The following is a 25,573-nucleotide window of genomic DNA, read 5'->3' as shown; positions in this document are numbered from 1 at the left end:
ATGCCCCTCAACTCTTATTACTGGCATCTGGTTACTGTACAAATTGTAAATAGCCTTTCGCTCCCTGTGTTTGACCTCTTCGACCTTCAGAATTTGAAAGAGTGTATTCCAGTCAACATTGTCAAAAGTGTTCCCCAAGTCTACAGATGCTAGAAACGTAGGTTTGCCTTGTCAGGAAATGTAGGTTTGTCTTTCCTTAATCTAGCTTCTAAGATAAGTCATAGGGTCAGTATTGCCTCACGTGTTCCAACATTTCTACGGAATCCAAACGGATCCTCTTCGAGGTCAACTTCTACCAGTTTTTCCATTTGTCTGTAAAGAATTCGTGTTAGTATTTTGCAGCCGCAGCTTATTAAACCGAGTTTGGTAATTTTCATACCTGTCAATACCTGCTTTCTTTGGGATTGAAATTATTATATTCTTCTTGAAGTCTAAGGGTATTTCGCCTGTCTCATACATTTTGCTCACCAGATGGTAGAGTTTCGTCAGGACTGGCTCTCCCAAGGCTTTCAGTAGTTATAATGGAATGCTGTCTACTCCCGGGGGCTTCTTTAGACTTACTTCTTTCAGTACTCCGACGAATTCTTCACGCAGTAGCGTGTCTCCCATTTCATCTTCATCTCCGTCCTCGTCCATTTCCATAACATTGCCCTCAAGTACATCGCCCTTGTATAGACCCTCTACATATTCCATCCACCTTTCTATTTTCCCTTCCTTGCTTAGAACTGGCTTTCCATCATTGTATAGACCCTCTACATGTTCCAACCACCTTTCTGCTTTCCCTTCTTTGCTTAGAACTAGTTTTCCATCCGAGCTCTTGATATATGCCTCTACATCCTTACATTTGTCCTCTAGCCATTCCTGCTTAGTTATTTTGCACTTCCAGTCAGTTTCATTTTTGAGATGTTTGTATTCATTTTTGCTTATTTCATTTACTGCTTTTTTATATTTTCTCCTTTCATCAATTAAGTTCAATATCTCCGCTGTTACCCAAGGATTTCTACTAGCCCTCATCTTTTTACGTACTTGATCCTCTGCTGCCTTTACTATTTCATCTCTCAAAGCTATCCATTCTTCTTCTACTGTATTTCTCTCCCTCGTTCTTGTCAATCGTTCTGTAATGCTGTCTGTGAAACTCTCTACAACTCTCTATAACCTCTGGTTCTTTCAGTTTATCCAGATCCCATCTCCTTAAATTCCCACCTTTTTACAGTTTCTTCAGTTTTAATCTCCAGTTCATAACATATAGATTGTGGTCAGAGTCCACATCTGCCACTGGAAATGTCTTACAATTTGAAACCTGCTTCCTAAATCTCTGTCTTACCATTATATAATCTATCTGAAACCTTCCCGTGTCTCCAGGCCTCTTCCACGTATACAACCTCCTTTCATGAATTTTAAACTAAGTGTTAGCTATGATTAAGCTACGCTCTGTGACAAGGGCTAGTAAAAATCCTTGGGCAACAGAAGATATATTGAATTCTGAGGCAGCAAGGGATCACCAATTTAGTACTGGAGGGCAGCGTGGAGGGTGAAAATCGTAGAGGGAGACTAAGAGATGAATACACTAAGCGGATTCAGAAGGATGTAGGTTGCAGTAGGTACTGGGAGATGAAGAAGCTTGCACAGGATAGAGTAGCATGGAGAGCTGCATCAAACCAGTCTCTGGACTGAAGACTGCAACAGTAGCTTGAATATCAATAGTGGAAGGTCATAATATTTAGAGGCAGCAGTACTTTGAAATATCAGGATTTTTTGTAAAATAAAGATGCTTCGGTAATACAATGACACATGAATCAGAAAAACATAATTTACTCTCTGGATAACAAGAATTTAGAAAACATGGTTCATGATGTAATTTTGTTATTTACTAGTTCTCAGTGAAGATGTAAATTAGTTCAGAATTTTAGTTATAAATTATGTTTTTCTCAATAAGTAACTGAGGTATTTTGTAATCCATAGAAGGCTAGGAGCACGATACTGAACCTGTAAGTTGTACATGTATATTGAAGAATTCAAAGGTGATGACAATTGTTGATCATTGTAACTCATTCTTGTTTGCTGTAGATGTCCTAGGTTTGTTACTTTCTTGATTATGTTGCATTCTTTAACAATTCTAATATTTTTACTGTTTTGAAATGAAAATATGATGCATGATCTTAAACTGTTCTTCATTTATTCATAAAAAAAATGGTGCTTGACCACAGTAACTCTATAACAGCTGTGTTACAGCAGTGCAGTAACAATTACTACCCCACTATGCAAACACCAGTCATGTACACTTGTGAGCTGCTTGGAATCCTCTAAACAGTATTGTCAAAGAATCACCCCTATGGTCAAAATCAATCTCTCTCCACAAGATTTTAATGATTATTTTGTTAAATCTGTCTAGGAATAAAGCAATATCAATAGTAAACCTGATACAGATCCATCAAACCCTTAGAAAAGAATTATCATGGAATTCCCTACAGTAATAATCTCACTTTCTCCAATGTTACACCTAGTATTATATTAAAAATAGCATGGAACTTCAAGTCATCAGATAGTGTTGATATTTATGACAATGTCTTGCAATGTGCTGAAGAAAATCACAGACTCTACTGTTAAAATGATTAAGGGAAAATCTCATATAAAGATGTGAAACAAATACTAACAAAGAGATAGAGGGGCTGGCCAGTACTTACCTCAGCTCAGTACACCCGATCCGCCTAGGAGATGTCCAATACCCAGTAGTGGAGCATGCCCTCCAGCATAATTCTAGGGACCTAGGAACCTGCTACACCGTATGTGCCATTTGGCTTCTCCCACCCAACACCAGTCCCTCTGAACTGCGGAGATGGGAACTTGCACTCCAACACATCCTTTCATCCTGCCATCCCCCTGGACTGAACCTACATTAAACCATCTCACTCCCATTTACTCTTCAGTCTTATCCTCTTTCCCTTCCCTCTTTAGCCATTCAGGCATCTTTTCATCCAACATAGTTGTGTTTATCTTTATACTATATACCTCTTTAGTTCTGTATGCATCCTCTTTGGTTTGAAGCTGCCACAGCACTTACAGTAGAATATCTTTGGCTTCCCTCTGACAACCATGCCTCCATCCTTGCTACTTTCCCTGTTGCTTTATAACCTGGGTTGTGAGTAACTAAATCCACTTTCCCTTCTTCCCTTTCTTTCCCCTCTCTCCTCCCTGATGAAGGAACATTTATTCCAAAAGCTAGGAACGTAAATTTTCAGTTGTTTTTTGTGTATCTATCGGCTGTACTGAGCTGAGGTAAGTACTGGCCAGCCCCTCTATCTCTTTGTTAGACTCTACTGTTTGTACATTAACTCAAAGCATAAATAAATGTGTGTCAGAGGGATACTTTCCAGAGGAGCTTAAATTATCTAGGGTGATTCCTGAGTATAAAAAGGGTGACAAAGACAACCTTAACACTTTCTGTGACCTTTGTGAAGTATCTGTCTGTGTAGGACATGACACTCCTACAGAAACCCCAATTCTGTGGCATCAGGGATAACAGCCTAAAACTACTATTCACGTCTTATCTCCAAAAACCAAAGACAGGTTATCTGCACTGGCATAGAAAAGTCTGCCAAGAAACAAACAAAAGTGGGAGTTCCACAGGGATTTATTTGACAATGACCAATGACCTACCCTCCTTTATAAGCTCCAATATGCAGATGACACTACCTTCCTAAATTACAACATTGGTGTAAATAAAATAAAAGATTCTGTTGACAGTGTTCTCACCCAATCCTCATGTTAGACTGGTGCAAATGGATTCCTCCTGAATGAGAACAAAACACAGAAAGGGACAAACACCATTTTAATGACCCCAGATGTATAAAGTTATTTGGGTATACTTAAGTGAAAAATTGTCCTGGGAGCAAACATAAAATACATTAGTGTTAAATTACTTGTTACTTGTTAAAAAAATCTTATTTTGCATTTTTTCAAATTATTATGTCATGTGGACTTATTCTCTGGGGAAACTCAAGCCATGTTCAAAATTTTATTTCTGCAGAAGAAAGCAATGAGAGCCATTACATGTTCTCCAATAAAACTCATTGTAAGCCCTTGTTCTCTGAATATAAAATAATGACTGTTATAAATCTATATACATGTACACCAAGTGTTAATCTGCACGAAAGGGAATTGGCATGAATTAAACTGTAGAAGTAATATTCACAGATTACAAAACAAGAAAAAGTAAGTCCATACATAAGTCATACCATAGACTATCAAAGGCAATTAATATCTATTGGCTAATGGGCCGTAAACTGGTTAATAAGCTTCTACAGATGGCACAAGATCTTTAAGGGAGTGCATGTAGGAAAACATTAAATAAATGGCTTATTGCCACCCCCTTTTATGAATTAAGTTTTTACTGTGACATGGAATTGTAAGCTAACAACTAACATGACATCTCGTAAAATCGGGTGTACTGCCGGTGGTCCGCGTCTTCCCAACACGATATTTCGACGTCGTAACTCGGCGTCTTCATCAGGTGTTCCCTGAGACTGGTTGGCGAGCTGACCTCGTCCCATATTTATGCCTGGGCGGTGTGTGGTGCTCCCTATGGCGTCCGCGCCCGCTGTGGCCATTTCTGTCGGTGGTATCAGTCTCTAGGCGCTTCCTCTTCGGTCCGCGCCCGTTGCGGCTCTCTTCTGAGGTATCGGACGTCCCAAGGCGTTCCCTATTGGGTCCGCGCCCGATAGGCGCGATCCTAGCACTATCATGGCTCTGCTGAAGCTCCTTATGCTGTCCGCGACCGCGGCGAGTTTCTCTCGTGGCCGAGCCATTGTCCTGGCCTTCTGAACCCGGTGTGCGCCTGTGAGGTGCGCTTCCTGTGGCATCCGACTGTTGTTGGAGCTGCATATTATGATGGCCATCCTCCAAGGAGCTTGCTGCCGCCTGGTGTCGAGTATGCCTTTCTGTTCCGTTACTTATACCCTTGGACGTCTGTAGCTCATTCCTGGAGGATGGAACTTCCTTCCGTTGTTTCTGTAGTAGTTCCAAAGCAGGATTCCACGCAGTACTAAGCTGATATCCTGCTTCTCGGTTGATCAAGTTCTCCGTCATCTTGATTTCAATCGATTCATTAATGACACTAGCCCAGAATCGGGGGTCTGAGCCAGGATCCTAGTTTTGTCATACTCCATGGTGTGCTCAAGGTCAAGGCAATGTTCTACTATTGCAGATTTAGTTACCTGTCGTAACCTGGTGTGTCTCTGGTGTTCTTTACATCTTATTTCAACTGTTCTTGTAGTTTGACCGATGTAAGCCATCCCGCATTCACATGGTATATGGTAGACACCAGGTTTCCTTAACCCCAAATCATCCTTGACAGTTCCAAGGAGCGTCCTGATCTTGTTAGGTGGGCAGAACACACTCTTGATATTGTGTTTCTTCAGGATTCTGCTGATCTTGGCAGATATAGGCCCCGCATATGGTAGAAAGGCTACTTTCCTGGTCTCTTCTTCCTGCTCCTCTTCTGTTGCCTCAGGTCGTCTGGTGGGACGGAGTGCTTTACGGATGTCCCTGGTGGAGTATCCATTGTCTGTGAACACTCTTTGTAGATGTTCTAATTCCGCTGTCAGGCTGTCTGTGTCAGAGAGTGTTTTGGCTCGGTGCACGAGTGTTCTCAGCACTCCATGCTTCTGTGCTGGGTGATGGCAGCTGTCAGCCTGTAGATATAAGTCAGTGTGTGTTGGTTTCCTGTACACACTGTGGCCTAAGGTGCCGTCTGCCTTCCTCTTTACCAGGACATCGAGGAACGGGAGCTGACCATCACTCTCTAGTTCCATGGTGAACTTGATGTTGGGGTGTCTTGTGTTCAGATGGTCCAGGAACTCAACCAGTCTTCTCTTGCCATGTGGCCAGATGACGAATGTATCATCAACATATCTGAAGAAACACGTCGGCTGGTAGGCAGCAGTTGTAAGTGCCTCATCCTCGAATTTCTCCATAAACAGATTCGCCACAACCGGAGATAAGGGGCTGCCCATGGCCACTCCCTCAGTCTGCTCATAGAATTGGCCTCCACAAAGGAAGTACGTCGATGTCAAAATATGCTTGAAGAGATCCAGCAAGGCTCCATCAAATTTCTCACTAATAATATCGAGTGTGTCCTGAAGTGGTACCCTGGTGAACAGAGACACCACATCAAAACTGACCATGATGTCTGTGTCCGAGATCCGTAGGTTGTTGAGACGTTCCACAAAGTCCGAGGAGTTGCGGATGTGGTGGACACACTTTCCCACATATGGTGCCAACATCTTCTTAAGGTGGGAGGCTGTAGGGTAGGTGGCTGCGCCGATATTACTGACAATCGGGCGAAGTGGTACACCCTGTTTATGGATCTTAGGTCATCCATACAGTCTGGGTGGTACTGGTGCTTTAGCTTTTAATTGTTTGACCACCTTCTCAGGCCATCCTGTTTCCTTAAGAAGAGACCGGGTTTTTCTGTCCACTCTATCGGTGGGGTCATTCTCTAATAGATTATAAGCAGGGTCCTCCAAAAGTTGACAGATCTTCTGGTCATAGTCAGTCTTCAGCAGTATGACAGTCGAGTTCCCCTTGTCCGCTGGTAACACCACCAAGTCTTCATCTTCTCGCAAACTCTTGAGCGCCATCCTCTCGTCTCTTGAGATGTTTGTTTTGGGCGGCCTGGCTCTAGTTAGCGCCCTGCATGTCTCTCTCCGAATCTCTTCTGCAACACTTGATGGTAGAGTGTTGACCACTTGCTCCACAGAGCTGATGAAGCTGGAAACTGGTACTTCTCTGGGAGTGACAGCAAAGTTAAGGCCCTTACCGAGTACTTTCAAGGTGACATCATCAAATGTGCGACCGCTCAGATTTACCACTGTGCGAGTGTCATATGTTGGTTGCATTCTATTATTCAGGCGCTCAAGTTTCGCCATTTGTCGAGCTGTAGCATTGTGTTTGATGCATGCCGCCAACGCCCACGATGTACCATCTATCCTGTCCCAGTCTTCAGGTGCCAATTTGCTGGCTAGATCCAGATGTAGACGTAGTAGATCCCTGGAGGTGACGTCCAGTCTATGCCGCATGTCCCGGATCCTTTCCCTCACCATGGCTATACTGGCACGGTGCTTGATCCTATTAGCTGTCCTGGATGTGATATGATGTTTAATCTTGGCAAAAACAGGCACCACGTCTCCTTCTCTGCATCTGAGCAGGAAGTTGAGAGAGCTCAACATCCTCTCTTTGCGCTGTCGTAGCTTGTCCAATAACTTCATTTTCGTGCACGTTTCCTCCCCGTAGAGTCTTGTAATGTAATTTCTAAGACTTTCCCGGCGATTTGTTGACATCTCGTAAAATTGGGTGTACTGCCGGTGGTCCGCGTCTTCCCAACACGATATTTCGACGTCGTAACTCGGCGTCTTCATCAGGTGTTCCCTGAGACTGGTTGGCGAGCTGACCTCGTCCCATATTTATGCCTGGGCGGTGTGTGGTGCTCCCTATGGCGTCCGCGCCTGCTGTGGCCATTTCTGTCGGTGGTATCAGTCTCTAGGCGCTTCCTCTTTGGTCCGCGCTCGTTGCGGCTCTCTTCTGAGGTATCGGACGTCCCAAGGCGTTCCCTATTGGGTCCGCGCCCGATAGGCGCGATACAACAACTAACATGCTCTTCTGTTCTATTTACTAATGTAATGATTGCACTGTATAAAAAATTTATCTATTGTTGTAGTGGTCTAATGACAATAAAATTATCTTATGTTGTATTTTTACCATTATTACAATTTTTATGTTTTTTTGTAAATTACAGTGCAAAAAAATTAATACAAATAATTTCACGTGTGATATCAAGGTCAGCAGAGAACACAAATATAACTTCAATTAACTGTTTTATGTCTTGTAAAGTTTTTCCTTGCTAACTTTTGTAACATTTTACAACTAACATAAAAAAATTAAACTTTCATTAACAATAAAGTGATATTCTAATGGCCCACAATAGTGGTGACTTTAATGATAAAGGTTTATTTAAAAAATAATTAAAAAAATAAAAAATACCATTGTTGTAATACGAACTGAGTGAGATGGCATTGTTGTTAGCACTCTGGACTCGCATTCTGGAGGATGAAGGTTCAAACCCGCATCCAGCCATCCTGATTTAGGTTTTCTATGATTTCCCTAAATTGCTTCAGGCAAATGCCGGAATGGTTCCTGTGAAAGGTCATGGCCTAATTCTTTTACAATAATTCCTTAATCATATGGGACCGATGACCTCATTGTTTGTCCCCCTCTCTGAAATCAACCAATCATCCAAGTTAAGAAGATTGATTACATTGTGAACAAATGATTGTGTTGTTTAATACAATTGTACCAAGTTACTTTTGTTTGTAGTCTGGTTGTTACAGTTTGTGCCATTATACAATGATTGTTTTAAGTTGAAAATCGGGACATAACCCCACATATGTGTTTACATAACCAAATTATCATTTAATGTGATTTTAGTAGTCAAATGTATTATATAGCTCAAAAGGTGAATCTGGTCTGTTACTTACACAGGATAACTTTAGTCCAAAAGAAAGTTCCATAGTTAAAACTCGAATAGGATTAATGTGCTCTAGGAGAGATACCAGAAAAAATGGAGGTGCTCCACTTTGCTACATTTAAAGTCCTTGAGCCAGTCGCATGTATGAGAATCTATTTAGATAGGCACAATGAAAAGACTGTCACATTAAGCTTTTCGCCAAAGCCTTCATCAGACAGCAAAACACACTGACTGCTATCTGTAGCTGCTCAGGCCGGAGTGAAATTGAAACACATCAAATGGGAGCAACAGGCCATAGTAGAGCAGGGAAGGGGGAGGGATAGCAGGATACAGATGGGAACAGGAAGCAGTGCTGCTTGGCAGAGCGTGTAGGGATAGAGGTGACAGACAAGGCTAGTGGAGGGAGTAGATATGGCAGAGAGGGCTACATGGTGCAGTGTCAGGAGACAGCTCCCGATTATGCACAAGGTAAGCCCTGTCTGCCACCTCTAGTCACTGCTCTAGCCTTGTCTGCCACCTCTAGTCCCTGCACGCTCTGTCAGGCAGCACAGTTCACTATTCCCTCAACTGTGCCCTTCTATCCCTCCTCCTTCCCTGCTCCACTATGAATTGTTGTTATCGTTCAAAGCATTTCAGTTTCTCTGGTCTGAGCAGCCAGGTGTATGAGGTGAGGTGTGCTTGCTTTTGTGAATGCATTTGTGTTTTTCTTTTCTGATGAAGGCTTTGGCTGAAAGCTTAATGTGTAATAATCTTTTTGTTGTACCTATCTGCAACTTAGTGTGCCAATTTTATGGTGCGTAGCACTCTATGCATTCTGTAATTGTTGATATTCCAGCCTGGACTGCTGTTTGATTCAGCAGAAATTCAGCTACCTTGAGAAAAGTCACTGAGTATCCTCTACAACTCAACCGCTGCTGTTATCTGCACGTGTTTTCAGCTATCGCTAATAAGTTTCCCCTGTATTTGAATTGTAGTCAGGTAATTTGTAGGATTTGCTGATATCATCAGTTTTCAATTTTCTTGTGAATTTATAATGATGTCCAGTTTGTTACTTTGAAGATCATTGCGACAGAGTACAAAACCCCATGTGGGATGCTATTCAAGGAAGGGAAATCTACTTAGAAATTATTTTTCTTTCTTGTTTTCTGTCAGATAATAACATTGAGAAACTATACAAATTGCTATTGACTAACTATAAAATTGAAGTGTGTGAAATAGTTACCTTTACATGGAAAATCCAGGATGGAAGGTAACAATTTTATCAAAGGAAAGTTGTGACTCACCATATAGTGAAGATGCTGAGTCACGATAGGCACAACAAAAAGATTCACACAGTTATAGCTTTTGGCTATTAAGGCCTTTGTTAGCAACACACACACACGTCTGCAGTGTCAGTCAACTGAAACCACACTGCATACAGCAGCACCAGTGCATGGCGGGAGTTGGGAGTTGCGACTGAGGGGGCAAGGAGGCGGCTGGGGTGGGGAAGGGGAGGGATAGTATGGTGGGGGTGGCGGCCAGTGAAGTGATGCAGTTTAGATGGAGGGGAGGGGGGCAGGCTAAGTAGTGGAAAGGAGAGAAATAGAAAGAAATTAAAATACTGGGTGTGGTAGTGAAATGATGACAGTGTAGTGTGCTGGAATGGGAACGAGGGGAGGTGGGGGGGGGGGGGGGCTGAATGGCTGAGGACGGTGTCTAACAAAGGTTGAGGCCAAGAGGGTTACGGGAACATAGTATGTATTGCAGGAAAAGTTCCCCCCTGTGCAATTCAGAAAAGCTGGTGTTGGTGGGAAGGATCCATATGGCACAGGCTGTGAAGCAGTCATTGAGATTAGGGATGTCATGTTTGGCAGTGTGTTCAGCAACAGGGTGGTCCACTGGTTTTTTGGCCACAGTTTGTCGGTGGTCATTCATGCTGACAGGCAGGGCTACCTGTGGAACCAGTCATGTTATTTACAAGCTAAGCTACAACCACTGTGCTGCATTCTATGTAGGCATGCAACCAACAAGCTGTCTGTCCACATGAATGGCCACTGACAAACTGTGACCAAAAAACAAGTGGACAACCCTGTTGCTGAACACACTGCCAAACAAGATATCCCTCATCTCAATGACTGCTTCATAGCCTGTTTGATATTGCTCCTTCCCACCAACACCAGCGTTTCTGATTTGCGCATGTGGGAACTTTCGCTGCAATACATCCTATGTTCCGGTAACCCTCCTGGCCTCAACCTTCATTAGTCACCATCCTCACCCATTCAGCCACCTACCTGTTCCCATTCCAGCACTACACAGCTGTCATTTCACCACCACAACCAGTCTTTTAATTTCTTTTTATTTCTCTCCTTTCCGTTACTTAGCCCCCCCTCCCCACCTGTCCACCATCTAAACTGCAGCACTTCACTGTCCGCCACCCCCACCATTCTATCACTCCCCCTCCCTGCCCCTGCCTCCTCCTTACCTCCACCCCGTCGCCACTCCCATCATTCACTGGTGCTGCTGCTCGCAGTGTTGCGTCAGTTGTCTGAGACTGCAGGTGTGTGTGTGTGTGTGTGTGTGTGTGTGTGTGTGTGTGTGTACTGACAAAGGCCTTAATGGCCGAAAGCTACAGTTGTGTGAATCTTTTTGTTGTGCCTATCACGACTCAGCATCTCTGCTGTATGGTGAGTAGCAACTTTATTTATTATTTATGAGAAATTTTATTGAAAGGAGGTTCACTAGTTTCTTTGTGTGGATGAGATTATAATAATAATAATAATAATAATAATAATAATGGGGGGGGGAATCAGAACAGTGCGGGGAGGGATCATCTGATAGAAAGATTATGTCCAGTGTTTTCATGAAGGAAGAGGGAATTATTCATATTATATAAAATATAGGAAAGGCAACCATTCACCTGTAGCAGATGATGTAGATTGCAAAGATGACACTTGTAACAGAATACAGCATTCACTAGCTTTAGGGCTATGGGTCTTTTTCTAACAAGACTACATACGCACTACCTTACGGACAACCAAACTCACATTCCCAGAGCCACAGTGAGACTGATTGTAGGAAGCTGCATCGTAGATTTGGAGATGAGGAGGGGGTGGGAAGCATGCACAGGGCAATGAGGAGGTAGTGGGGTAGTGCAAGGCAGGTTTTTACTGTACAAAAAATATATATATATATATATATATATATATATATATATATATATATATATATATATATATTAAAAACAAAGATTCCAAGACTTACCAAGCGGGAAAGCGCCGGCAGACAGGCACATGAACAAAACACACAAACACACACAGAATTACTAGCTTTCGCAACTGGCAGTTGCTTCGTCAGGAAAGAGGGAGGGAGAGGGAAAAATGAAAGGATGTGGGTTTTAAGGGAGAGGGTAAGGAGTCATACCAATCCCGGGAGTGGAAAGACTTCCCTTAGGGGAAAAAAAGGACAGGTGTACACTCGCACACACACACACACATATCCATCCGCACATACACAGACACAAGCAGACATATTTAAAGGCAAAGAGTTAAGGGCAGAGATGTCAGTCGAGGCGGAAGTACAGAGGCAAAGAAGTTGTTGAAAGACAGTTGAGGTACCTCAACATGCCTTGATGCACGGCCAGCACATCTTGGCACAGTGTTACACCGTCCGAGTTATCTGGATACTTCCCACCAACACCAACCTATCCGAACTCCGGAGATGGGAACTCGCCCTTCAGTATATCCTCTCTTCTCGATATCCGCCAGGCCTCAACCTCCGCTAATTTCAAGTTGCCGCCGCTCATACCTCAACTGTCTTTCAACAACTTCTTTGCCTCTGTACTTCCGCCTCGACTGACATCTCTGCCCTTAACTCTTTGCCTTTAAATATGTCTGCTTGTGTCTGTGTATGTGCAGATGGATATGTGTGTGTGTGTGCGCGAGTGTACACCTGTCCTTTTTTTCCCCTAAGGGAAGTCTTTCCGCTCCCGGGATTGGAATGACTCCTTACCCTCTCCCTTAAAACCCACATCCTTTCATTTTTCCCTCTCCCTCCCTCTTTCCTGACGAAGCAACTGCCAGTTGCGAAAGCTCATAATTCTGTGTGTGTGTTTGTGTGTTTTGTTCATGTGCCTGTCTGCCGGCGCTTTCCCGCTTGAAATAGGTTAAGCTTAATAGCTGCTTACTTTTTCCATCTTAATAAGCAGAAAACATTGCATGTGAGATTTTCTTTCAAGCAGCATTCATTATGATAATCAACATTAGACACACTGACTCTTGGTTTAGCTATCCATATGTACCTTTTCTGAAGAAAAGGTGTGTGGTTATTTTACTTGGTCACAATATGATGCTCCACTGGCTTGTGTCTAGATAAATAAAAATGTATCTTATGATCATTTGGTTAATCAGTAACTGACTTTCATTAAGATGCTGGGGTGCAGTGCTCAGGATGTCTGAGATATCAGCATTATTACTCGTTGTACAGTGTGTTAAGAAAGTGTTCAATATTTTGAGTGGTGGTAGTATCCAAAAAGAACAAAAAATCTCTAGTGAATATGAGTTCTAAAAACGTATCTTAAGAGCTGTAAGCATTTGTTCAATAGAAGAAATGTGTTTCACATTAGTGAATATAAATAAGTGCTCATAGATCTAAGGTATGTATTTTAGTCTAAAGTTTACTAGACATTTTTTCTTGTTTTGAAACTTCTCAAAATATTAGACACTTTTTTTGATACCCTGCATAATAGTTAAATGTTACCATTAAAACATTACTTTAAGGGACAATGTAACAGAAAATGTTAACATGTATTTAAAAAATCATTACAGCCATACTTATTTACATACAAATCTAAAATTTGCATGTGTAAAGCAAAAGCGGTGTGTTAGGAAAAATATAATAAAGTATGCAGTTGCAGTATCTCGTGGTTTTTAAGTTCCAGGGAAACAGCAACACATTGTGAATAGTTCCTGAAGATTTCATAACATTAGAGCATATACTTTTTGAGAAAGGCATCTAATAACGTAAAACATGTAAAAGAGAGAAAGTGAGGTTCAAAGTTTTTCTTCTCATACTTCTTCAAGTAACAAGCTTACTTCAATTTTAATATCTTCCATACTGATACCGGTGATCCTCCAGGTTTCTCTTCTCTCCTCTTCAAATATGCCTGCCCTGTATTTGCAGGTCAGACACTGATCTATTAGCTTTCTTGGCCCTGCTCTCGTCGATGGTATAAAATGCTTTTGTTGTAAACCCATCAGTAGTTATACCATCTTTCTTCAGCACTTCAATTCTGCCATTATTTCCATTATTGTAACATAAAACTGTATCATAGACATATATTTTTAGTACTTCAAGTCCACAGAATGTCCTTTTTGAGCATCTAATCCAAATTAAATTATTGAGAGGCTTTCATTTACATTTTGTGTCTTTCCATGACGACACTTCCTCACTAAATCAGTGTTTGCAAGAAACCTGAATGTGGGATTAATTTGCATTCATAACAGGTTGTGGTAATTGGTGTTTATGTGAATACGTCTCATTTCTGTAGTAGAACTTACACCAACGTCTTTTGGACACAGATTGCGCATTGGTGTCTGTTCAGTGGATAGTTTGCAGAAAAAAAAATTGCCTATACAGCATGCTTCATTGCCTCTAAATTATGTGTGTTTTTTCTTATAGCTCTCCCATAAAATAACTGAAGAGAATCATTTTCTTTCAGAGTAAGCCTGCCTTTGCCTCCTAGTGGTTTTCCACCCTCAAGTACTACACCTTTCTTCTCTTTCAGCAAGTGACGGGGCCTACCACGAAGCCTCTTTTGGATATGGCCAACACATTCCAACTTCTCTATTGTTGTACTGTACGGATTTTTATAGAGAACGAAGAGGAGTCCCCATCACCAAGGATTTAGCATATCTAACACCGTATTGGTTCTCAGATCTGGAGAACATCCTCACAACTGCAGCAGCCTCCATGCCCCCACTTGAGCCACTATAATTTTTAGAGCATGCTGCTGCATGCTTTTCTTGCCACAGTTTCTCACTGTCTTCATTGTTGGACATTTTCCTTGTTGCACGCCGGTGGAAGTATTTAGACATAATTTCTACATCTAAAACTTTACCTGAGTCAATAAAAATAACAGATGTAACTCCATACAGAGATGTGTGACCCTTTTTCATCCAGGTCCCATCTACAGACACACACAGGTTAGTAACATTTGTAGGACATTCACCGTCATGAATATCTACTCCAGGATCTTCCTTTTTATCCCCCCCCCCCCCCCCCCCCCCCAAATTCCTCCACTGCTTTCTTCATAGAAACTTTTGCAGTATCGCACAAGGCATCAGTCATTTTTTTTATTTATTTTTTTCAAACCTTGCACAAGGTGGAGGCTTGTTGAGAAAACCACACAATAAATTGCCTTCATCCGTACCCTGTCCAAGGCATTTCAGAGCATATCATAACCTAAAATTGCTTTCATAGGTACCAGTGTCAGTTTTTTTTTGGAGGAGGAAAATGAAAATTCATAGCCGCATGAATTACAAATCAATTTAAAACTACAACCTATTCCCACTCTTCTTTCTTTAACAACAATCATGCATTCCACATTTTTACAGCTAACACATGAACATGAAATCCATATAGACTACCAGAGAAGCTATAAATCAAAAAGTCTAAATCCAGTGGAATCCATATCATCATCATTCACGCACCTGTACAATTCTCCTGTCCCATGTTTTGATACTGAAGCTGAGAGCTTATGTTCTTCATTTCCAGCTCTTTCCTCTCTTTTGTTGGTAAACTGATTTCTATGAAACCTACGTTTCCCAACACCCATTATGCATAAATCTTGACTTCCACGTAAAGATTTGTGAATTCAGCCTTCCTCCTACTAATGTGTGTTAGTATTGTTAAAACGTAAATAAAACACATGCAAGAAAGTTTTCAGCCACAGATGTAGATGTCAGCCAGAAACATCGAAAGAAAATAGCCTTCACACTGAAACAAGTTCTGCTGAAGCAAGCTGTTTCCCAAATGTCGGAAAAGGTGGGATTGGCTGCCAGTGCAGAGTTAATCAGTTCATCAATTTAAAGGCATTTCTAAAGCTGCTATCACTATAAAATTCACATACAACATAGATTCAACTGTGTGGATCAAGAAAATAATATTTTTGAAAAATCGATTTTTTGGACCAAAATCCATTTCATCCCCCTTTAATAATGTGTTTATCTCAGTGCTTTAGCAAAAAATGTAAAATATTAATTCAGTGTTTTAATTTTCAGGTGACCATGGTGGAGACAGTGAAGCAGAAGTTACAGCAGCCTTATTTGTGTACTCATCAGTTCCACTTGTACCTTCTAGTATGGTGCCTTACTCTAGTGTAGTCAGTCAAGTGGATCTAGTACCAACATTATCTACAATACTGGATGTGGATATCCCATTTCCCAACCTAGGCACTGTGATATTGGATGCACTGCCTTCTCTTTCTACGAACAGCAGGAGTTTTCCTGAATGGAAAACACTTCTGTGGTATTTATGGAAAAATGTGGAGCAAGCTTCACACTACATCCAGCAGTATTCTAATGAAAGCAATCAGTTGCCAAAAGAAAAACTTGATATATTAGATGAAAAGTATATTTACCTTGTACAGAAAGTGAAAAGTGTTGATTGTGAAGAGAGTTTTAAAAACTTTGCCCAACTCGCAAAGGATTATTTAATATTTCTAAAAGAAATGTGTAAAGAAGTCTGGGTTCATTTTGATCCCTTGTCCATGTCTCGAGGCCTAATTGTTACTTTTTTAACGCTGTTCTTTTCGTACCTGCTTGTTGATGGTTTACCTGGTAATTTGTTAATAGATGTAATTAGTGATGCATTTCTTATTGTAATGTGTTTTGCTTTGGGTTTGGCCACTGTTGGAGTTTTATTTTCAGACTCTTTTAATGCAATAGAAAATTTAGAGCAGGACATTTACTTTTTTATGGGATGTATATCACTATTTTTCATGTGTGTCATTATAATTCAGAATTGGGCATCTATAACAAAACACTGGTATAACCAGCAAAAGTTAAATGATATTCCAAGTATATTTGCTAGATTTCTTCTAATATGTGGTTTATTTTCTGTGTTTTCCAACAGTTTTGTAGTGGAGGAAGCCACTGTTGTATCATATTTTGTTACAAGTTTGATTTGGATAATAATGTATGAATTTAAATCCCCGAGGCAAAGTCAGACTTTGACAGTGAAATCATCATTTTCTAAATTGCATTTGTCACCATCTAGATTAAAAATTCTAAGTTTGGCAGCAATATTGACCATCATGATTCGGCTGTCCCATTATTATTGGAGATGTAGGGAAGAACAGGTTAACTGTGGGCCTTTCATTACTCATAAATCTCCTGCGTCTGCAACAGTGGGAAATAAATACAGAAATGCTGAGTGCCTTTTCACTGTTGGTTGTCTTGCTGCATTTGTCACAGTAGCAAGACTGTGGCTTCGAAGTTGTGGGAACTTAGCTGCGTATTCGACAACAGTTACACTTTTTAAGTATTGCCCTAATTTAATAGTAGTTTCTACTGGTGGCTTTTGGGTGCTCCAGAGCTTGCCCAGAGACACAAAAAATAATGTTTTTTTCCCCTGGCATCTGCAAGTTTTGCCATGGTTTATCTTTACACTTATCATTGCTGCAGTTTTTAGTTTGTGTGTTGAGCCACTGTGTGTATATCTTGTTCCAAAGAAGAAAGAGAAAATTATATCTTTTTATGGACAGGAGAATGTGATTCCTAATTTATTTAGACATGTGAGAAGTATGATCCGTGAACATAAAATGAATGGCAGTGTAAACAGTGACCAGATAAACAGTACTGAAAACTTCCCAGTTGTTTATGGACTAGCAACTGTATATAGTGCAGCATTTGTTGTACTCACAGTATTTGTTTCTCTTCTTGCTGCACTTTTGCATGGGGATGTGCTGGCACCATCATTAGTGTTGATGATGTCAACAGCAGCTGGAGTTTTGGCTATGCTGTCAGTGGGACAGTTTGAAAAATCTCAAACAGCTGGTAAGTCAGTATCTGCTTTTGAAATTTTTTATGTTGTATTTTAATTGTATTAATAGTATTTTAATTACAGCATCATATTTCTTTGGGACTATTGTGTTGATGATTCTTTCTCATTAATTTTCCCAATATAAAATATTTTATGTTATAGTTACTACAGCTAATGATCAGGTACAGAAAAAATGTACTTTTTATCTGTCTGCCAGTTACTGTTTTTGTTGTGTCTAATTGAATGGTTTTAGGTAGTGTTGCCCATCTTCAGACCATTTCCCATAGTTACAGAGTAACCAGTTCTAGCAGAACTATCAGGTTTTCCACTTTTGTTAAACAGAAGAAAAATATCCTCACTTTTGAAGTAACCTCATGCTTGTTGTCCATGTTTTCAGAAAATATGTATTCAGATGAAACATTATATTACTAATGGTAAATGTTGCTATTTACGAAACATGTGAGTAAATTTATCACTAACTTGAAGATTTGTTTGAACAGTATGGAGTTGTATTAAATATGGATTTTAATGAGTCTTAGGTATGTTATACAGAGATCTACCCTTAGTACCTGGCTAATGGCTTTCCATGCAAGGCATCTACTTTCCGAGAAACTCAGTGTTAGCGTTTTATATAGTCATGTTTTGCCCAAGCAATTGTAGCACAGTGGCTAACGTTCACAGCTACCATGCAGGCAGTACTTGTTCAGTTCCTATCCACATAATTTTTTTTTTTTAGTTTCATCATACAGAAAATGATTAAATAGTATATTTGATGCAAAATTATTCAATAATAGTCATTTTTGCCATAGTAATTTCATTTATAAATCAATCAATACAGCACACTTTCTTAAAATGTGTTTTCTGTTTGTTACAGAATAGATTACAAATTGCCTTACTCTATTGCTTGTGTCGGTTGTCGTGCAAGACCAGAATTCAGTATGGTATTTGTCACAGAAGCAACCAAAACATATCTTTTTTCTGCACGGATACGGTTTTCGCCCCTTGTTCCTCAAGGGATCTTTTGTAAGTCTGTTGGTGCTGGCAGCCAGTTCGATCAGTATCACTTACGCATTTGAGATGAAAATTAGGGATGAGTAACTTTCATCAGCATCAGCAGTCCTTGCGCAGGTGCTAACACTCCATCTGTCGTTGTGAAATCTTTGGAGCTGATAGATTTTGTTGCCTTCCTCTGTCTGATAATAGGTGATTTTTAAATTTTTAAAAAAAATTTCTTTTATTTTTCATTTCTGTTATTTTTAAATTGCGGGATCCAAGCTGAGCTGGTCAGGAAATTGAAATTATCTGATGAAAGTGGAAAAGGAGCATTCATTGCCCATTTTTGCAGAGTCTGTGTTGTTACCTGATCACAGAAAAAAACAGCATTTTCACAAATTGTTCTCTTTTACAGCATGTATGACGTGCATTTATTGTTAATGTGGTTTACCTGCCCCTTGTTCTGCCTAGCTTTGGGGAGTCATTCGGATGTTTCACGGTCACTAGTTTTCCACTTATCAAAATGGTTTCCTCCTCATTCTACATTTTGTTTTCCATTGATACAGAGCTGCTTTATGTTTCAGTTGAGAGACTCCATGTGACTGCAAACTTTTCAAACTCTAATTGCAATGGAATTAGTGGAAATTGTGCTCGGAGGTGTATTTGTAAGAATATTCAAATTGTGAATCAATCTTTTGGTGTATCTAATGGTGTTAGTGAGTTCGTGTTTTGATTGCCCGTCACAAACTTCTACTTGCAATGGTTTTTCATTTGGCTGTCCTTCTGTAGAATCATTTGCTCCTTCCATTTCACATTACTCTTATGACAAACACAGCACTGACGAGTGTCGCGAACAACTGATGCTGGCAACAAATGCCACCAGGTAGTTTACAGAGCCTGAGAGTTCCATGATCCATGAGGAGAGGGGACAACAAGAGGTGAGATCATGTACAGGAAATACAGGGAGCAAATGTTGTTTAAATATTTACAATTTTAACTATGAAGCACAAATGGAGTAGACAGTTGAGGAAAGTGTGGTGTAATGATTGATTTACTAATGAAATTCCTTCAGTGACAATAACTCTTTCAATCATTCTGCATAACATGTTCCATTTAATGCTATTCTGTATGATGAACTTGAGGGAAGGGGGAGGCATAATAATTCTCAGGCAGGAATTTAACCTGTAGTGCTAGCGTGGTAAGGCTGAACCTTAGCCACTGTGCTACACAAGCTTCAGTGAAACAAGACTAACGGTTTGAGTATAGGAAATATTTGCACAACTTCAACATTGATTTCCTCAGGAAATAGGGGCCATGGCATGAAAAACTGCTAGCTAAATACTCAGAGTGTCCCTCTACAGCATTCCTGGGATTAATCAAAATCCACGACTAACATGTCTGATAGTCCCCTTGTAAGAAATGACTTGCTTAACTGTTTACAGGAGGACCTTCAATTGAAGGTAGGGACCTAATAATCGGGCAGTTGTGCTCTGTGGAAGTCTGCTTTGCTTTTCCATTCCTTCCAGCAGATTGTCACTTATCTAGTGTATTCTGTTGGCATTAACTGTCATTGAAATATTTTCAGTATGTGCTGTGTGGTCTTCTGTGTTGCCTAGTTCTCCTCCATTGATTGTGAACAAAGTTTTACATTTATCATCACATAGTCCCATACAGACACTAGCTGAAAATATTTCGATATGACACACATGTATTCAGGGGATTCTTTGATGACACTGATCATTATTTAATCTGCAGTGAAATTGGGATTGTGAGGACGAAAGTGCAGGAGGTCAGGTCCATATGTAGGAGGATAAGAGTGGAGAAACTTCAGGATAAGGAAATCAGGCGCAAGTACACAACAGCGATCGCAGAAAGGTACCAGTTAGTTGAATGTAGTCAATTACAGTCATTGGAAAAGGAATGGACAAGGTACAGGGACACAGTACTAGAAGTGGCTAAAGAATGTCTTGGAACAGTAGTGTGTAAAAGTAGGATGAAGCAAACAGCTTGGTGGAATGACACAGTCAAGTCAGCCTGTAAAAGGAAAAAGAAGGCATATCAAAAATGGCTACATACTACAACTCAGGTAGACAGAGAAAGTTATGTTGAAGAAAGAAACAAAGCCAAACAGATAATTGCAGCATCCAAGAAGAAATCTTGGGAAGACTTTGGAAACAGGTTGGAGACTATGGGTCAAGCTTCTGGAAAACCATTGGAGTGTAATTTGCAGTCTTTGAAAGGGAGGTAAGAAGGAAATGACAAGTATTTTGGACAGGTCAGGAAAACTGCTGGTGAATCCTGTGGATGCCTTGGGCAGATGGAGGGAATATTTTGAAGAGTTGCTCAATGTAGGTGAAAATACGATCAGCAATGATTTGGAGGTAGAATGGGATAGGAATGATGATGGAAATAGGATCACATTTGAGGAAGTGGAGAAAATGGTCAATAGATTGCAGTGCAATAAAGCAGCTGGGGTGGATGAAATTGAGTCTGAACTCATCAAATACAGTGGAATGTCAGGTCTTAAATGGCTATACAGAATAATTGAAATGGCCTGGGAGTCGGGACAGTTTCCATCAGACTGGACAAAAGCAGTAATCACACCAATCTTTAAACATGGTAACAGAAAAGATTATAACAACTACAGAGGTATCTCTTTAATCAGCGTTGTGGGTAAAATCTTCTCAGGTATTGTTGAAAGGAAAGTGTGAGTATTAGTTGAGGACCAATTGGATGAAAATCAGTGTGGGTTTAGGTCTCTTAGAGGTTGTCAGGACCAGATCTTTAGCTTACGGCAAGTAATGGAGGAGTGTTATGAGTGGAACAGAGAACTGTATCTATGCTTTATAGATCTAGAAAAGGCATATGACCCGGGTTCCTAGGAGGAAGTTATTGTCTGTCCTACGAGATTATGGAATAGGAGGCAAACTTTTGCAAGCAATTAAAGATCTTTACATCGATAGTCTGGCAGCAGTTAGAGTTGACGGTAAATTGAGTTCATGGTTCAGAGTAGTTTCAGGGGTAAGACAAGGCTGCAACCTATCTCCACTGTTGTTCATATTATTTATGGATCATATGTTGAAAACAATAGACTGGCTGGGTGAGATCAAGATATGTGAACACAAAATAAGCAGTCTTGCATATGCGGATGGCTTAGTTGTGATGGCAGATTCGATTGAAAGTTTGCAAAGTAATATTTCAGAGCTAGATCAGAAATGTAAGGACTATGGTATGAAGAATAGCATCTCCAAAACGAAAGTAATTTCAGTGGGGAAGAAATATAAACGGATTGAGTGCCAAATAGTAGGAACAAAGTTAGAACAGGTGGACAGTTTCAAGTACTTAGGATGCATATTCTCACAGGATGGCAACATAGTGAAAGAACTGGAAGCGAGGTGTAGCAAAGCTAATGTAGCGAGCGCTCAGCTACGATCTACTCTCTTCTGCATGAAGGAAGTCAGTACTAAGACTAAGTTATCTGTGCACTGTTCAATCTTTCGACCAACTTTGTTGTATGGGAGCGAGAGCTGGGTGGATTCAGGTTACCTTATCAACAAGGTTGAGGTTATAGATATGAAAGTAGCTAGGATGTTTGCAGGTACTAGTAGATGGGAACAATGGCTGGAGGGTGTCCACAATGAGGAAATCAAAGAAAAACTGGGAATGAACTCTATAGATGTAGCAGTCAGGATGAACAGGCTTAGATGATGGGGTCATGTTACACGCATGGGAGAAGCAAGGTAAGCCAAGACACTCATGGGTTCTGCAGTAAAGGGTAGGAGGAGTCAGGGCAGACCAAGGAGAACGTACCTGGATTCTGTTAAGAATGATTTTGAAGTAATAGGTTTAACATCAGAAGAGGCACCAATGTTAGCACTGAAGAGGGGATCATGGAGGAATTTTATAAGAATGCTATGCTCCAGACTGAACGCTGAAAGGCATAATCAGTCTTAAATAATGATGATGATGATGATAAGTTTACTTAACTGGTCTCTGGACGGTGCATAGTTTTAAATCCTTTGCCCTTGCAGTGAAAATCGGTTCATCCAGAGTATTTTGACCTGCATACTGTAATCGAGAAACCGATTTCAAATGTCTAAAACAAACAGAACCATTTCCATCCAGGCTGTTAAATTGGCATAAACATTTTTTAATTTCAAACTACAGATCAGCTTCATTCCTAGGTTACTGACATATGCATAGTTAGTGTGGTGAATGCATCTTCATGATAAGTATACGTGTAAAGTGATATCATCCTATGTAAGATTAAACATGGCGTGTTCACTCAAAGGGGGATACAACTATCAAAGTGTTTCCTGTTACATTTTATTCATAAACAAAAGTCTACAAACTGTTTCTATAGGAGAATGTCAAGAGGGGGAATTGGGAGGGGGGGCTGACTTTGTAATTTCGGCCTGTATCTTGAAAAAGTCTTTTATTTGCTTGGCATCTTTTTGTGCTTGTCTCACTTTAAACTCAACTTCAGACAACTTGTTGCAATCTAATCTTACTCTTTACGACATTACCTGTTACCTGGCTGCAGTTAGCGGCGACTGATCTGGGGTGGAAGCATTTTCCATATGGCAAGCAAACTCTTCCCATAAGTCATACAGTGTAGGCTTTCATGGCCATTGTGTACTTGAGTTAAAACTTGTGAGCTGACATGCTGTCATCAGTACACGGGGGCGGATCAAATATAAATGGGATTTTATTTTTTATTTAAATTCATTTATTGAAAAACTCAAGCCAATTTATTTTTCCACATAGTTTTCTGCTTTGAAAATGATGCATTTGTCCCAGCATATGGGCAGCTTTTTGATGCTCTCATCAAAATAAGAACTGGGTCGAGTCACCAGCCAGTTGCGCACAAAGTCTTCCACACTCTTGTCATCTTCAAATCGTCACCTTCCTAGAGCTTCTTTAAGCAGTCTGAATAAATGGGAATCACACGGTGATAAGTCCGGGCTGTAAGGAGGATGATCAAGTGTAGTCCAGTGCATTTTCTGTAGCAGTTAGAGCTGCATTGTGGGGTCGTGATGCATTGTCGTGGAGAAAGATGACCCGTCAAATCGATTGGTCTCATCTTTTGCGGTGATATGCAACTGTCACCTTGTTCAGCAGTTCGCAGTAGTAAGCAGCATTGATTGTGCATCTCTCATACAAAAAGTCAATCAGCAAAACGCTTTGGTGATCGAAAAAAACTTTTGGAAAGAATCTTACCAGCTGACAGTTGAGTCTTGGCTTTCACTGGTGCTGCCTCCTCTTTCCTCCTCTGCCACTTCTTATTGGCCTGTTTGGATTCTGGAGTGTAGTAGTGAACCCATGTTTCGTCGCAGGTGACGATCCGACTCAAAAATGCGTCATCTTCTGCAAAACTTTCTGTAAGCCTCTGTCAGTCCTCCAGATGTCTCAGCTTCAGATTTTTGGACAAAAGTTTAGGGGCCGATCTGAAACACACTTTACGGAACTGTAGGTCATTTGCGATGATTCTGACTTTTTGTGTAATTTCTGATACTCTCGCTCGTCGATGGTCGTCAATAATGTCTTTAACCACACAAATGTTTGTATCTGTAATGCTGGTCTGGGGATGATCTTGTTGCTGATTTTTCCACATGTTTTTGTTCTTCCTTTAACTTTTTATACCAGGTAAACATGTGTCCATGATAATGTTTTATCACTAAACTGTGCAGTCAATCTTTGTCAAATTTCTGCTGCTGTAACTCCTTCACGTGCAAGAAATTTGATGATTATGCATTGCGCAATGGAGGGGTGCACCTGTTGCTAAGATATCATGAGCGTTACTTACGAAACGGCAGGATTTATCTAACAGCACCCTCTCCTCACTTCTAACGGTCTCACCTAAGCATAGCAGAAGTGCAGGGCCAGCCCTACCAACTGTTGATGTTCAGGAACAAAAATACCATTTATATTTGATCCTCCCTCGTATAAATCTATTCCTTGAAGTTTCATCTCTGACTTAGGGAGACTTATTTGGAGGTAAGACGACAACTACAAACAGGGCTCAATAGCTCCTCCCCCCCCCCCCTCCCCCCCCTATAGATCAGCATAGAGGACACCACCATTCATCGAATGATGCAGATTGTGTGATTAACACTGTCTGCCCCCATTATTCTCGATTGAAAGTAGTAGGTTGTCATTCTGTTGAAGCAAAGTCAATATCCATACTTTATTTGATTTAATGCATTCTTCTGTCTATTCAAATTAGTATTTTGATTGTGACTCTCTATAGCCTATATATAAATGTGAGCACAATAATGCGTTATCTTCTACAGAACTCTCATCTCAGTGAATTTTATTTTTTGGTTAAGTAGTTGTTAGCAGTTCTTTTTGTGGTTTCAATATATACTTGCCCTCAGCTGCATGAAATTTTGTATGTGCCAGAAGTCACTAGTTGGTGCCGCACAATTTCTGTCATTCTGAAGCATTCCTTTATCTTCCTGATTGGTCTGGAGATCCTTACCACATGTTTCCCCAACACACTCCCAACGGAATCTGTAATTTTATTAATGTGCAGAAAGGAAAACTGTCCCCGTTGACAGCCGTTGTTTCTCTTAGTCCAGGTTTTCTCCATCTTGGATGGAGTTCTTGATCCACCTCATTACTGGATTAACCATTTCTCTTAAAAAATCAACAGTATAAGGAAAAGGATAGATTGCTACCTCAAGGTAAAGATGACATGTTGAATTGCAGATGGGGACAACAAAGAGACGGTTACACATTTAGCGTTTGGCCAAAGCCTTCTTCAGAAATGAAAAAATGAAAAACACACACACACACACACACACACACACACACACACACACACACACATTCATTCATTCACACAAGCAACCACACCTCATGCACATGTGCCTGCCAACATCAGTAAGGCAAGGGATAGCAGGGCATGAGGGGGGGGAGGGGGGGGGCAAAGATGAGAGTGCTGTCTGTCTGGCGTAGTGAGCAGGAGGAGAGCATGACAAGACTTCCAGGTGCAGCTTCGGGGACTATGGAAGGATTGGGGGGGGGGGGGGGGGGGGG

At 40.7% G+C, this 25,573-nt stretch overlaps 1 protein-coding gene across 2 annotated transcripts in view; it reads left to right on the top strand.

The window, feature by feature from the left end:
- Positions 1 to 25,573, top strand: part of LOC126272244 (GPI ethanolamine phosphate transferase 3) — an 85,775-nt gene that overhangs the window by 18,429 nt on the left and 41,773 nt on the right. For both annotated transcript variants that reach the window (XM_049974948.1, XM_049974949.1), the window contains exon 3: positions 15,778 to 17,553. In XM_049974948.1, the coding sequence (XP_049830905.1) occupies positions 15,778 to 17,553 (1,776 nt within the window). The remainder of the gene's footprint in view (positions 1 to 15,777; positions 17,554 to 25,573) is intronic.

Source organism: Schistocerca gregaria, chromosome 5, assembly GCF_023897955.1.
Source record: "Schistocerca gregaria isolate iqSchGreg1 chromosome 5, iqSchGreg1.2, whole genome shotgun sequence".
Lineage (NCBI taxonomy): Eukaryota > Metazoa > Arthropoda > Insecta > Orthoptera > Acrididae > Schistocerca > Schistocerca gregaria.
Note: the sequence above shows the minus strand (reverse complement) of the source record. Positions and strands in the feature narration are given on the sequence as shown.